The 12,688-nt window shown below is 47.9% G+C and overlaps 1 protein-coding gene across 1 annotated transcript in view; it reads right to left on the reverse strand.

The window, feature by feature from the left end:
* KIF19 (kinesin family member 19) overlaps window positions 1–483 on the reverse strand; it is a 166,326-nt gene extending 165,843 nt beyond the window's left edge. Inside the window, exon 1 of the mRNA XM_068263807.1 lies at window positions 213–483. Within this exon, the coding sequence (XP_068119908.1) occupies window positions 213–251 (39 nt within the window). The 5' untranslated portion in view covers window positions 252–483. The remainder of the gene's footprint in view (window positions 1–212) is intronic.
* Between the last annotated feature and the right edge of the window lie 12,205 nt (window positions 484–12,688).

The following is a 12,688-nucleotide window of genomic DNA, read 5'->3' on the forward strand; positions in this document are numbered from 1 at the left end:
ATAAAAAAAAATAACTCTAGTGACCTAAGTTAATGTGCAGTGCTGGGTCTGTAAGGACCACTGCTGTGTACATTGTGGGCTCTTGACACATTGCCCCTACAGGGGGTGCTCCCTATACAGACAGAAGCTTACATATCACACTCTGCACACATATGACCCCTCAGACGCACAGGTGACACAATGACCCCGCAGTATCACAATGCAGCTCTTACCGTAAGCTGCTGGTCCTTGGATTCCCCGCCGTCCTTCATGGCTGGTGCTGGCGGTGAGGGGCTCAGCCATACATGTCACTGGTCACAGCAAGGGTCAGGGGGAGGCTGGCGACAGGGTTCACAGTGGTATGGATGGTACAGATCCGGTGGGGGACATATTGTGCAGGAGGGGCAGGAGCAGAGCACACAGCCCTTCATGTGTCCACCTGCCAGCAGGGTGCAGGGAGAGAGAGCTCTGTGTGTGCAGCTCTGCCTGTCTCTCTCTTCTATGGATTCCCTGGAGATGTAGAAACCTCAACACAACAAACCAACCCCAGCTGTCACTGAAGAGCACACCTGCTCCCTCTGCTGGACACTTGTAGGTACAGCAGCAGCATCAGATCCCCACACAGGACAGAAAGGTAGGGGAATTTTACAATATTTGCTGCTCTGATGTGATAATTTTCACTAAGGCTTAGGGTCCATTCACACTTACAAAACGCAAAATTCTACCGCTTTTGCTAACGATTTGCTCTGGCGATTAACGCCATTCACACTTGGGGCGATTTCCCAGCGATCGCGATTAGCGCTTCTATAGCACTAAACGCGATCGCCGGGAAATCGCCTGAAAATGGTGCAGAATACAATTTTTTTTTCAGCGATTTGCGTTAATCGCTGTCGATTAACGCAAAGTACAGTCCCCTGTATCGGAGGAAGGGAAGGTTAGTAGTCGGGCCCCCAAAACAGCTCTTGGCCCCCCTGATTACAGGAGCTGCTCCCTTCCAGTTACTCTCCTGCTATGGGACCTGTGTGGCATATGCGATTTCGCATGGCGTTTAAATAAAAGCTTGCACTACATTCCCGCGCAATTTCATTGAAATGGCTACTGTAAAAAAAAAAAAAACCTTAAAGAAAACCTATAATGGAAAAACCCTACTCTGGGGGATTATTATTATTATTATTTAGTATTTATATAGCACCGACATATTACGCAGCGCTGTACAGTGGTATATATATATCTTGTCACTAACTGTCCCTCAAAGGAGCTCACAATCTAATCCCTACCATTGTCATAAGTCTATATTATGTAGTGTAAGTACTGTAGTCTAGGGCCAATTTTAGAGGGAGCCAATTAACTTATCTGTATGTTTTTTGAAATGTGGGAGGAAACCAGAGTGCCCGGAGGAAACCCACGCAGACACAGAGAGAACATACAAACTCTTTGCAGATAGTGCCCTGGCTGGGATTCGAACCAGGGACCCAGTGCTGCAAGGCGAGAGAGCTAACCACTACGCCACCGTGCTGCCCATGATACTTACCTTGGGAGGGAGAAGCCTCTGGATCCTAACGAAGCTTTCCCCGTCCTCCTCCATCCCTCCGTTAGCCTGCCAGGGTCCCTCGAAGTGCGGCAAGGTCAATATTTACCAACCGCGATCCTGCGCAGACGCACTAGCCGCTCTTTATTCGAGTTAGGGCGGGAACAGCCGAACCTGATCAATCCGCTCTACTGCGCAGGCGCCAGTCCTTTTGCACTTGCGCAGTAGAGCAGATACAATTGGGTTTGGCTATTTCCGCCTTACCCGAATGAAGAGCTGCTACGGCACATGCGCAGGATCGCAGAGAGGTAAATAATTCTCCTGCTTGTCGAGGGAGGATTGCGGGAGGTTTCGGGGGAGCCAGCGCTGGATTCCCTGAAGCTACAGGGGAGGGGGAAGCCTCATTGGGACTCTGAGGCTTCCCCCTTCCGAGGTAAGTATCGCCCAGAGGGTCTTTTTTTTTTTAATTACAGTCTCTTTAAGTTTTGCAAAACCCACTATTGTGCGGCAGGATGTTTGCGTGTAATCGTCTGCAAGTGTGATCCCTCCCTTAATTTGGTAAAAGCAAACCTCTAGACTTCAGACGTCCCATCGCCAGCTATGTTGGCTGTGAAGGATTGTACAACAAACAGCAAAAACACCTATTTAAAAAAATGGAGATCTAACAAAAAAAAACCTAAATTCTTTAGCTTTCTCACTTTCCAAAACCTGATCCCTACTTTAACAATGCTGAAATTATTAAAAAAAACAAAAAGTGGAATGCATGACCTCCTGTAGCTTTAGTCTCTCTCATACCTATCCAGGACCATCCAGTCTAAAGCCTAGGTTCTCAACATGTGGTACGCGTACCCCAGGGGGTACTTCTGATGGGTCCAGGGGGTACTGCTGATGGGTCCAGGGGGTACTGCTGATGGTTCCAGGGGGTACTTCTGATGGGTCCAGGGGGTACTTCTGATGGGTCCAGGGGGTACTGCTGATGGGTCCAGGGGGAACTGCTGATGGGTCCAGGGGGTACTGCTGATGGTTCCAGGGGGTACTTCTGATGGGTCCAGGGGGTACTTCTGATGGGTCCAGGGGGTACTGCTGATGGGTCCAGGGGGTACTGCTGATGGTTCCAGGGGGTACTTCTGATGGGTCCAGGGGGTACTTCTGATGGGTCCAGGGGGTACTGCTGATGGGTCCAGGGGGTACTGCTGATGGTTCCAGGGGGTACTTCTGATGGGTCCAGGGGGTACTTCTGATGGGTCCAGGGGGTACTGCTGATAGTTCCAGGGGGTACTTCTGATGGGTCCAGGGGGTACTTCTGATGGGTCCAGGGGGTACTGCTGATGGTTCCAGGGGGTACTTCTGATGGGCCCAGGGGGTACTTCTGATGGGCCCAGGGGGTACTTCTGATGGTTCCAGGGGGTACTCGGGCTTGATATACTTAGCCAAGAATAACAAATTTGGAGTTTTAGAAAGTGATAAATCTTATTTCAACAACACAAAATTAGTATTTTAGCAAATTAAAAGCAATAGTAAATGCTTGGAAATTGCTTAGAACCAATTATCACGAACTATGATTAAATATATATTTGTCATTCTAGAGGTACTTGTGATAATGGTTGTTTTGCTAGCAGGTACTTGGTGAGTACAGGGTTTTACAAGGGGTACATACCAATAAAATGTTGAGAAACACTGGCCTAAAACACTCCTGTTTTATCAGGCCTGAATTTACCTCACAGGAGCCTCTAGGCACAGATGTCCTGGCACCTTAGACTTTGCCCTTCATGAACCTACAAACCCCCACCTAAACTGCACCACAAGTGTGCTGGCTGACACTGCTGCCACTCCTCCCTTACTTTCCTGTCAGGTAGCTACAGGTGCCCCGCCCCCAAGTATTAGTTAGTCAGAGGTACCCTCAAGTAGCAGTTGGAGAACAGAGGGGCCAGCAAGAGAGGTACCCTCAAGTTTAAGTAGCTAGAGGTGCCCCCAAGTATTAGGTAGCTAGAGGAACCTCAGTATTGAGTAGCTAGAGGTGCCCCCAAGTATTAGGTAGCTAGAGGAACCTCAGTATTGAGTAGCTAGAGGTGCCCCCAAGTATTAGGTAGCTAGAGGAACCTCAGTATTGAGTAGCTAGAGGTGCCCCTGACTGAAGGGAGATCTCGACAGTGGAATGGCGAGATCCAGGTGAGTAACCTCTCATTTACATTCTCATCAGGACTCTGCATAGGAAAGGAGAGAGGCGCTCGGGGAGGGGAGTGAGCCGCCTTTCCATCATCAGGTGCCTGTAGGCATGTGCCTACAATGCCTTATGGTAAATCCAGCCCTGTGTTTTAGTCACATGGGCATGTAGGCATTAGAGTGGCAAGTTAATATCCTACAATATTATTATTATGTACTTATATAGCACTGACATCTGCTGCAGCACTTTACAGAGTACAAAGTCATATCACTGACTGTCCTCAGAGGAGCTCACACACACTCTAATCCTACCACAGTCATAGTCTAATGTCCTACCATGTTCGTATTATTATGTATTTATATAGCACTGACATCTTCTGCAGCACTTTACAGAGTACATAGTCATGTCACTGACTGTCCTCAGAGGAGCTCACACACACTCTAATCCTACCACAGTCATAGTCTAATGTCCTACCATGTTATTATTATTATGTATTTATATAGCACTGACATCTTCTGCAGCACTTTACAGAGTACATAGTCATGTCACTGACTGTCCTCAGAGGAGCTCACACTCTAATTCTACCATAGTCATAGTCTAATGTCCTACCATATTCTTATTATGTATTTACATAGCAATGACATCTTCTGCAGCACTTTACAGAGTACATAGTCATGTCACTGACTGTCCTCAGAGGAGCTCACAATCTAATCCTACCATAGTCATAGTCTAATGTCCTACCATATTATTATGTATTTATATATGTTGGAGACATCTGTAAACACACTAGATTCTCCTCTGAGACAGTCCTGAACAGCCGCATAGGCCTAGTGTATTCTAGCATGTGTGCAGTGGCGTAGCTAAAGAGTTATGGGCCCCGGTGCAAGATTTACATGGGGCCCCCCAAGCAATCTATACATAACAATTGAAACGGTGCACCAAAATCTGCCAAGGACAATCACAGTGTCAGAGGTGCCAGAAGGGGATGGGAGACCATGTGTTTACGATTATTATCATTCAAAGAATTAATAGAAGTGATTATTACCAGCACAGGACCAATAAAGAGCTAATACTGCAGTTGAGGGAGGGCCCTAAGGGGTCCCGGAGCGCTCAAGACCTCTGCAACCCCTATTGCTGCGCCAATGCATGTGTGCCTGGATTAAGGTCAATTTTGAGGTTAGACAATTACCTTATTTGTATGTGCCTGGTGGAAACAAACAGAAATGGGGGACATAAACTCCATGCAGATAGTGTCCTAGCTAAGATGTGACACGGAGACCTAGCGCTGCAAGGCAAAAGAGCTATTCACTACACCACTGTGCTGCCACCAGGCATTTTTATCATATCTACAATACGTGTATTTCTTCTCTAGAGCCATTGGGTCTCATGGATTGGGATCCTCTTGCGGAAGGGACGGTAGCACATAACTGGCACCCTGGCTCGGTTGAAAAACAATAACAGTTGTGAGCGATGGTTCTGTCTGTGGTTTTATCATCGGGGACGTTTCAACAAGCTCAGATCAGGTTTATGGAAGTGGTGCCAGAAAATAGCATGTTTATTAGCAGCCCAGCGAGAGATGCCATTTTCAGCGGGAAAGCAGATGGGATGCTGATGTCATGATAAAGCGCGTGGGATCCAGGCAGGGATTCTACACTACAACACACCAAAGCCACTTAAAGGGGTACCCCAGGAATAAAAAGGTGTTGTCGTGTATAAATATATATCTGTTGTCTGCATTACAAAATGGACAGTCCAAGGCTTTTACAACTTGCACTGTGCAGCATGGTGGCATAGTGGTTAGCACTCTCGCCTTGCAGCGCTGGGTCCCTGGTTAGAATCCCAGCCGGGGCACTATCTGCATGGAGTTTGTATGTTATCCCTGTGTCTGCATGGGTTTCTTCTGGGCACTCACATCCCAAAAACATACAGATAAGTTAATTGGCTTCCCGCTAAATTAGCCCTAGACTACGATACATGCACTACACGATACATACATAGACTTGGACACGATACATACACATATGACTATGGGAGGGATTAGATTGTGAGCCCCTCTGATGGACAGTTACTGACAAGACAATATACTCTGTACAGCGCTGTGTAATATGTCGGCGCTATATAAATACTTAAAAAATAAGCTTGCGAGCTACTGTAAAAATAAGCAAGTCAAAAGTGGTCTACTACCGCCCCATCGCCCCTTAAACCCCGTCCCCTTTGCAAACATAATTAGGCAGCAACTTTAATTTGGTATCTAATAGTAATATTTAATAATTTTGTGTACATTTCCGCGAAATTTCGCATAATTATTGTGCCGAATTTAGTGGCTAATAGCAAACATCCCATACCTGCTATTGCTACCAAAATTACTACATATGTTAAGCAGAATAGTGGGTACAAGTCTAAAAAAAGACTATCGTTTTTGAGAAAATCGATTTTACAAATGCAAAGAAAAATGGTTTTTAAACAGTAATTTTTCTGAGTTTAAAAAACATTTTTTCTTTGCATTTTTAAAATCGATTTTCTCAAAAACTACAAAGGTCTTTTTGGAAAATAATTTTTCTGACTTGTGCCCACTATTCTCCTTAAAGAGAACCCAAGGTGGCATATGATAATCCTGATAGGACCCAGAGGTATGCTGTGTGCACAATGACTTGCCTCTGGGTCATTGTACCGTCACTGCCAAGCCCCCCGCGCTCTGCTGTCCCCCCTTAAAAGATCATCAAGCTAGTGACAATCTGCTTGTCGCTAGCTGGCTTTATTTATGTGAGGCTGTCAATCAGCCTCCTGCTCACCGCCACTTCCATGACAGGCTCCCCCCACCGCTCCCCGCCTCTGTTAGCTTCCCCCAATAGGAAGCCAAGCCATGACCTAGGAAGTACTTCCTGGGTCGCGGCTTGGTTTCCTATTGGTGGAAGCTAACAGAGGTGGAGAGCGGCGGGGGAAGCCTGGAATTGTGGGGGAGATGCTACGAGGCTGACTGATAGCCACAAGCAGATTGTCGCTAGCCTGATGATCTTTTAAAGAGAAACTCAGACCAAGAATTGAACTTTATCCCTTTATCAGTAGCTGATCACCCTTTACATGAGAAATCTATTCCTTTTCACAAACAGACCATCAGGGGGCGCTGTATGACTGATATTGTGGTGAAACCCCTCCCACAAGAAACAAGAAAAGTACGTACTCTTGGCAGTTTCCTGTCTGTGAACCTTGTTGCATTGTGGGAAATAGTTACAGCTGTTTCCAACTTCCAAAAAAGCATGCAGCAGCTACATCACCTGCCCACAGTAAAAATGTCACCATGTAATAAATATCAGAATGTAAATCAGGGATTTACAAGCTTTTACAATGGGCAAACACTGACTAAATCATTTATACATAATTATTGTAAAAATGAAGCACTTTTTTATTACATTATTTTCACTGGAGTTCCTCTTTAAGGGGGTGCAGCGCGGCGCAGGGGGGGCTGGCAGCAGCGGTACAATGACCCAGAGGCATGTCATTGTGCACACGACATACCTCTGGGTCCTGTTAGGATTATCATATGCCACCTCAGGTTCTCTTTAACATATGTAGCAATTGGTGTCAATAGCATGTATGGAGACTTTTCTATTCACTGCCAAAGTCGGCATGAAATTAGACAAAAATTACGTACTCACGTATAGGCGTAACTGTGAAAATTTAGCGAAATTTTGCGTAATCGTAATTAGCTGATCATCACTAGATTTCAGCAACATGTATTAGCGTGATAGGCGGGACATCAGACAGAACATGGACAGCGCTGTGTGACGTTCCACAGAGCACCTTGCTGTCCCCCTCAGAGGGCGATGCACATAACATGCAGTTCTGTAACACAATCTGCTCCTCCCTGGATTGCCGAAGTATTGCACAACTACCTGCACGGTGCAGTGCGGGAACCACAGGTCAGTTCTGGTTTGTTTGATTTTTGGTTGCTGTTTTTGTTGTTTTTTTCACTTTGCTCCGTCTTGGTCTCATGCTTGATGTTTGTCAGATTGTGAAGATTTGCGAAGGGTGATGATGTCACTGCATCCTCCCCTCCGCCGCACCTGCTATTCACCAAGCCTATGATTTACATCAATGTTCCTCTACATTATTACTGCAAGCACTCCTTTGTCAAAGATGCCGCTTGCCAGGTATCCCCCACTGTGAATAAAATCAATACCCCCTTGAAATATATATATATATATATATATATATATATATATATATATATATATAATTTTTTTTAAAGGAATATTAAGTATGTGTGAATAAATGCTTTTAAGTTAGTAGGTTCTCCAGGCGGACCCTCAGCTACACCAGTTTCAAGCCCTCATGGTGGTGTTGCTCGTTGCCGCCTGCCATAATGCCGGAAGATGTAGTCCTCCGAATGTGACTATATCTCCCGACCGGGATACGTACTCACATCAAAGGACTAAATCCCTCAGCAAACATTGCCGTGGTCAAGGACGGGGTTTGAATTGCATCACCAGCAGGTCTCCACTGGAGAAGATGGCAGACCATATACAGTTCAGCCTAACAAATGGAAGTAATGCCTGTGTACATAGGCGTCTGTAGATAGGGGCAAAATAGGGTGAATGCCCCCCCCCCCCCCCACCGTTACTACTACTGGGGGGCACCTGTCACTACCTAAACTAGGGGGAACCTGCTGTCACTCCCTAAACTGGGGGGCACCTGTCACCGCCTAAACTGGGGGGCACCTGTCACTAAACATAGGGGGGGTCCCTGTCACTACCTAAAACTGGGGGCACCTGTCATCACCTAAGCTATGGGGGTTCCCTGTCCTGTCACCACCTAAACTGGGGGGCACCTGTGTCGGAGGCGCTCACAATCCCTACCATAGTCCTAGTCTAATGTCCCACCAAGTTCATGTAAATTTGGCTCCATCCATGGCCACACCTACATCCTGATCCATGGTCACTTCCATTTTTCATTACAGCGGCGCGCCACCCTTTTTTGCTCCTCCACTTCCTCCATGAGAAATTTTATGCAGACGCCCATGCCTGTGTCATCCCCCTATGGCCCACTCTTAGGGGAAGGTTTGTTTAATTGACACATTTTGCCCATAAGGTGCTTAGTTGCCTTGAAAGGGTACCTTTAAGGTGCCAACTTATTGCACAATTTAATCGCCCAAGCATTGAGATAAATGAGGATACATAGCAGGAAATCAGAGCCAGGAGAGAGCAGACTTGGGCTTGAAAAGACATCACAGAAGACTGACTCAGCTATAATCATTCCGGGGCAAAGCCAGACTGAATGCTCAGTCTGGGATTTTATCAGAGCTGCTAACAAGAAGACTGAGCAGTGAAGAATGAAACTGAGAGCAGGGTAGATGTTTACTGTCATGTTCCCATTGATATATATGGTAAAATACAAGAGGGTGCTTCATCTCTGGTTCCCTTTAAGTTGAATTACTAACATAAACTTTTGCTCGATATTCTAATTTTTCGAGATTGTTGATTGTGAAATAATCAATGCATTACATGTTATTTCCAGTCACACTTATCTGATCTCTTGGGCAATAAACTTGCATTTACAAATCCCAATCAGTCGCTCATCGTTCTCTAGCTACGTTTTTTTAATATAGCTGTCGTCTGAAACAAACAACAGATTCTGCCATATCAAACGACTTTTGTTTAGTGTGTACGAGGTTTTTAAGGTGGCCATACATCTAGCGATGATGGGCAGATTCAACCATGAGACAAATCTCTCTCTAATCAAATCTGATTAGAGATCTGTCAGTTGCCCATACACCACAGGCATTCATCCATACATGCGCCCACGTGGTTGCCATAGTAACATGGGCGTGTATGTGACATCACACATGCGCCCGCATTACTCTGGCAACCACGTGACGTGTGTATGGACAGAGCCTGGAGCAAGCGGAGGCTCCGGACAGGTAATATATAGCTTGCACTGAGCACCGGAGGGGGAGGCAGGTCGTTACACATTTTACATTAGCGGGGACAGTGCCAGGGGTTTTGTCGCATTCGTTGGTTGTCCCAATATTGCTCGCTATTACCGCCGTGCATCCGATTAGCAAGTTGGCCTTACATCTTGCAGCATGTCCAACCAATTAATGTGACCAATTTCTGGCCAAAATTGGTCACATCGTTGATCAGGCATGCACTTGGCGGCACCGACTTTCATCTTATTCAATAATAATAACGCATTGGAAGGTCAATCGGCCGCCAGAAGGGCTATAGGCTTTCATGCAGGACAGGAGGGGAAACCTGGTTACCTGGTGGTTAATAAACACTTCTTATCCAGAGTTAGTTGCTGGACATTCATCTAGTTAATGTGCTTGTGGCTGGCAGGGGGAACAATGTTGTCTCTGTGCCCAGCGCAGCTCGCGTCTCTGGAATATACATCCCCCGGCAACGCGGGCAGCGCTGTGTATCCTTACATGACCATACTGAGCACTGACAAGCCTCCAGCCGGCTGCCATTGTGCCCACTGATGAATAGTGCCAGCTTCACTCCAGCTCATGCCGCTAATATTTCAATGTCATTTCCAGCGATATGAATCAGAGAGCTTGGAGAATAAAACCCATGTGACACAACTACAGCAAAGCTGTCATGGCCAGGATATGAAGGCTGAAATCTCTATGGCCTTTACTATAATGTACCTTACCCACCTCTCATGTCTGCCTTCTGCTTCCAATGCTTTATGATCACTGACCCAGAACAAGTGTTGAGGTCACGTGTTCTGACCATGCATGCTGAAGGCGTGACTCCACTGGCTGCATGCTTGTTCCAGGTGTGACTCCACTGGCTGCATGCTTGTTCCAGGTGTGACTCCACTGGCTGCATGCGTGTTCCAGGTGTGACTCCATTGGCTGCATACTTGTTCCAGGTGTGACTCCACTGGCTGCATGCTTGTTCCAGGTGTGACTCCACTGGCTGCATGCTTGTTCCAGGTGTGACTCCGCTGGCTGCATGCTTGTTCCAGGTGTGACTCCATTGGCTGCAAACTTGTTCCAGGTGTGACACCACATGCTGCATGCTTGTTCCAGGTGTGACTCTGCTGGCTGCATGCTTGTTCCAGGTGTGACTCTGCTGGCTGCATGCTTGTTCCAGGTGTGACTACTGGCTGCATGCTTGTTCCAGGTGTGACTCCGCCGGCTACATGCTTGTTCCAGGTGTGGCTCCGCCGGCTGCACGCTTGTTCCAGATGTGACTCCGCTGGCTGCATGCTTGTTCCAGGTGTGACTCCACTGGCTGCATGCTTGTTCCAGGTGTGACTCTGCTGGCTGCATGCTTGTTCCAGGTGTGACTCTGCAGGCTGCATGCTTGTTCCAGGTGTGACTCCGCTGGCTGCATGCTTGTTCCATGTGTGACTCCGCTGTCTGCATGCTTGTTCAAGGTGTGACTCTGCTGGCTGCATGCTCATTCCAGATGTGACTCCACTGGCTGCATGCTTGTTCCAGGTGTGATTCCGCTGGCTGCATGCTTTTTCCAGGTGTGACTCTGCTGGCTGCATGCTTGTTCCAGCTGTGACTCTGCTGGCTGCATGCTTGTTCCAGGTGTGATTCCGCTGGCTGCATGCTTTTTCCAGGTGTGACTCCGCTGGCTACATGCTTGTTCAAGGTGTGACTCCGCTGGCTGCATGCTTGTTGCATGTGTGACTCTGCTGGCTTCATGCTTGTTCCAGGTGTGACTCCACTGGCTGCATGCTTGTTCCAGGTGTGACTCCGCTGTCCGCATGTTTTTTCTAGATGTGACTCTGCTGGCTGCATGCTTGTTCCAGGTGTGACTCTGCTGGCTGCATGCTTGTTCCAGGTGTGACTCTGCTGGCTGCATGCTTGTTCCAGGTGTGACTCTGCTGGCTGCATGCTTGTTCCAGGTGTGACTCCGCTGGCTGTATGCTCGTTCCAGGTGTGACTCCGCTGTCCGCATGTTTTTTCTAGATGTGACTCTGCTGGCTGCATGCTTGTTCCAGGTGTGAATCCGCTGGCTGCATGCTTGTTCCAGGTGTGACTCCGCTGGCTGCATGCTTGTTCCAGGTGTGACTCTGCTGGCTGAATGCTTGTTCCAGGTGTGACTCCGCTGGCTGCATGCTTGTTCCAGATGTGACTCCACTGGCTGCATGCTTGTTCCAGGTGTAACTCCGCTGGCTGCATGCTTGTTCCAGGTGTGACTCCATTGGCTGCATACTTGTTCCAGGTGTGACTCCATTGGCTGCATGCTTGTTCCAGGTGTGACTCCACTGGCTGCATGCTTGTTCCAGGTGTGACTCCGCTGGACACATGCTTGTTCCAGGTGTGACTCCGCTGGCTGCATGCTTGTTCCAGGTGTAACTCCGCTGGCTGCATGCTTGTTCCAGGTGTGACTCCATTGGCTGCATACTTGTTCCAGGTGTGACTCCATTGGCTGCATGCTTGTTCCAGGTGTGACTCCGCTGGCTGCATGCTTGTTCCAGGTGTGACTCTGCTGGCTGCATGCTTGTTCCAGGTGTGACTCCGCTGGCTGTATGCTTGTTCCAGGTGTGACTCCGCTGGCTGCATGCTTGTTCCAGGTGTGACTCCGCTGGCTGCATGCTTGTTCCATGTGTGACTCCGCTGGCTGCATGCTTGTTCCAGGTGTGACTCCGCTGGCTGCATGCTTGTTCCAGGTGTAAATCCGCTGGCTGCATGCTTGTTCCAGGTGTGACTCTGCTGGCTGAATGCTTGTTCCAGGTGTGACTCCGCTGGCTGCATGTTTGTTCCAGATGTGACTCCGCTGACTGCATGCTTGTTCCAGGTGTAACTCCGCTGGCTGCATGCTTGTGCCAGGTGTGACTCCATTGGCTGCGTACTTGTTCCAGGTGTGACTCCATTGGCTGCATGCTTGTTCCAGGTGAGACTCTGCTGGCTGCATGCTTGTTCCAGGTGAGACTCTGCTGGCTGCATGCTTGTTCCAGGTGTGACTCCGCTGGCTGTATGCTTGTTCCAGGTGTGACTCCGCTGGCTGCATGCTTGTTCCAGGTGTGACTCCGCTGGCTGCATGCTCGTTCCAGGT

The sequence above is a fragment of the Hyperolius riggenbachi genome, chromosome 12, assembly GCF_040937935.1.
Source record: "Hyperolius riggenbachi isolate aHypRig1 chromosome 12, aHypRig1.pri, whole genome shotgun sequence".
NCBI lineage: Eukaryota > Metazoa > Chordata > Amphibia > Anura > Hyperoliidae > Hyperolius > Hyperolius riggenbachi.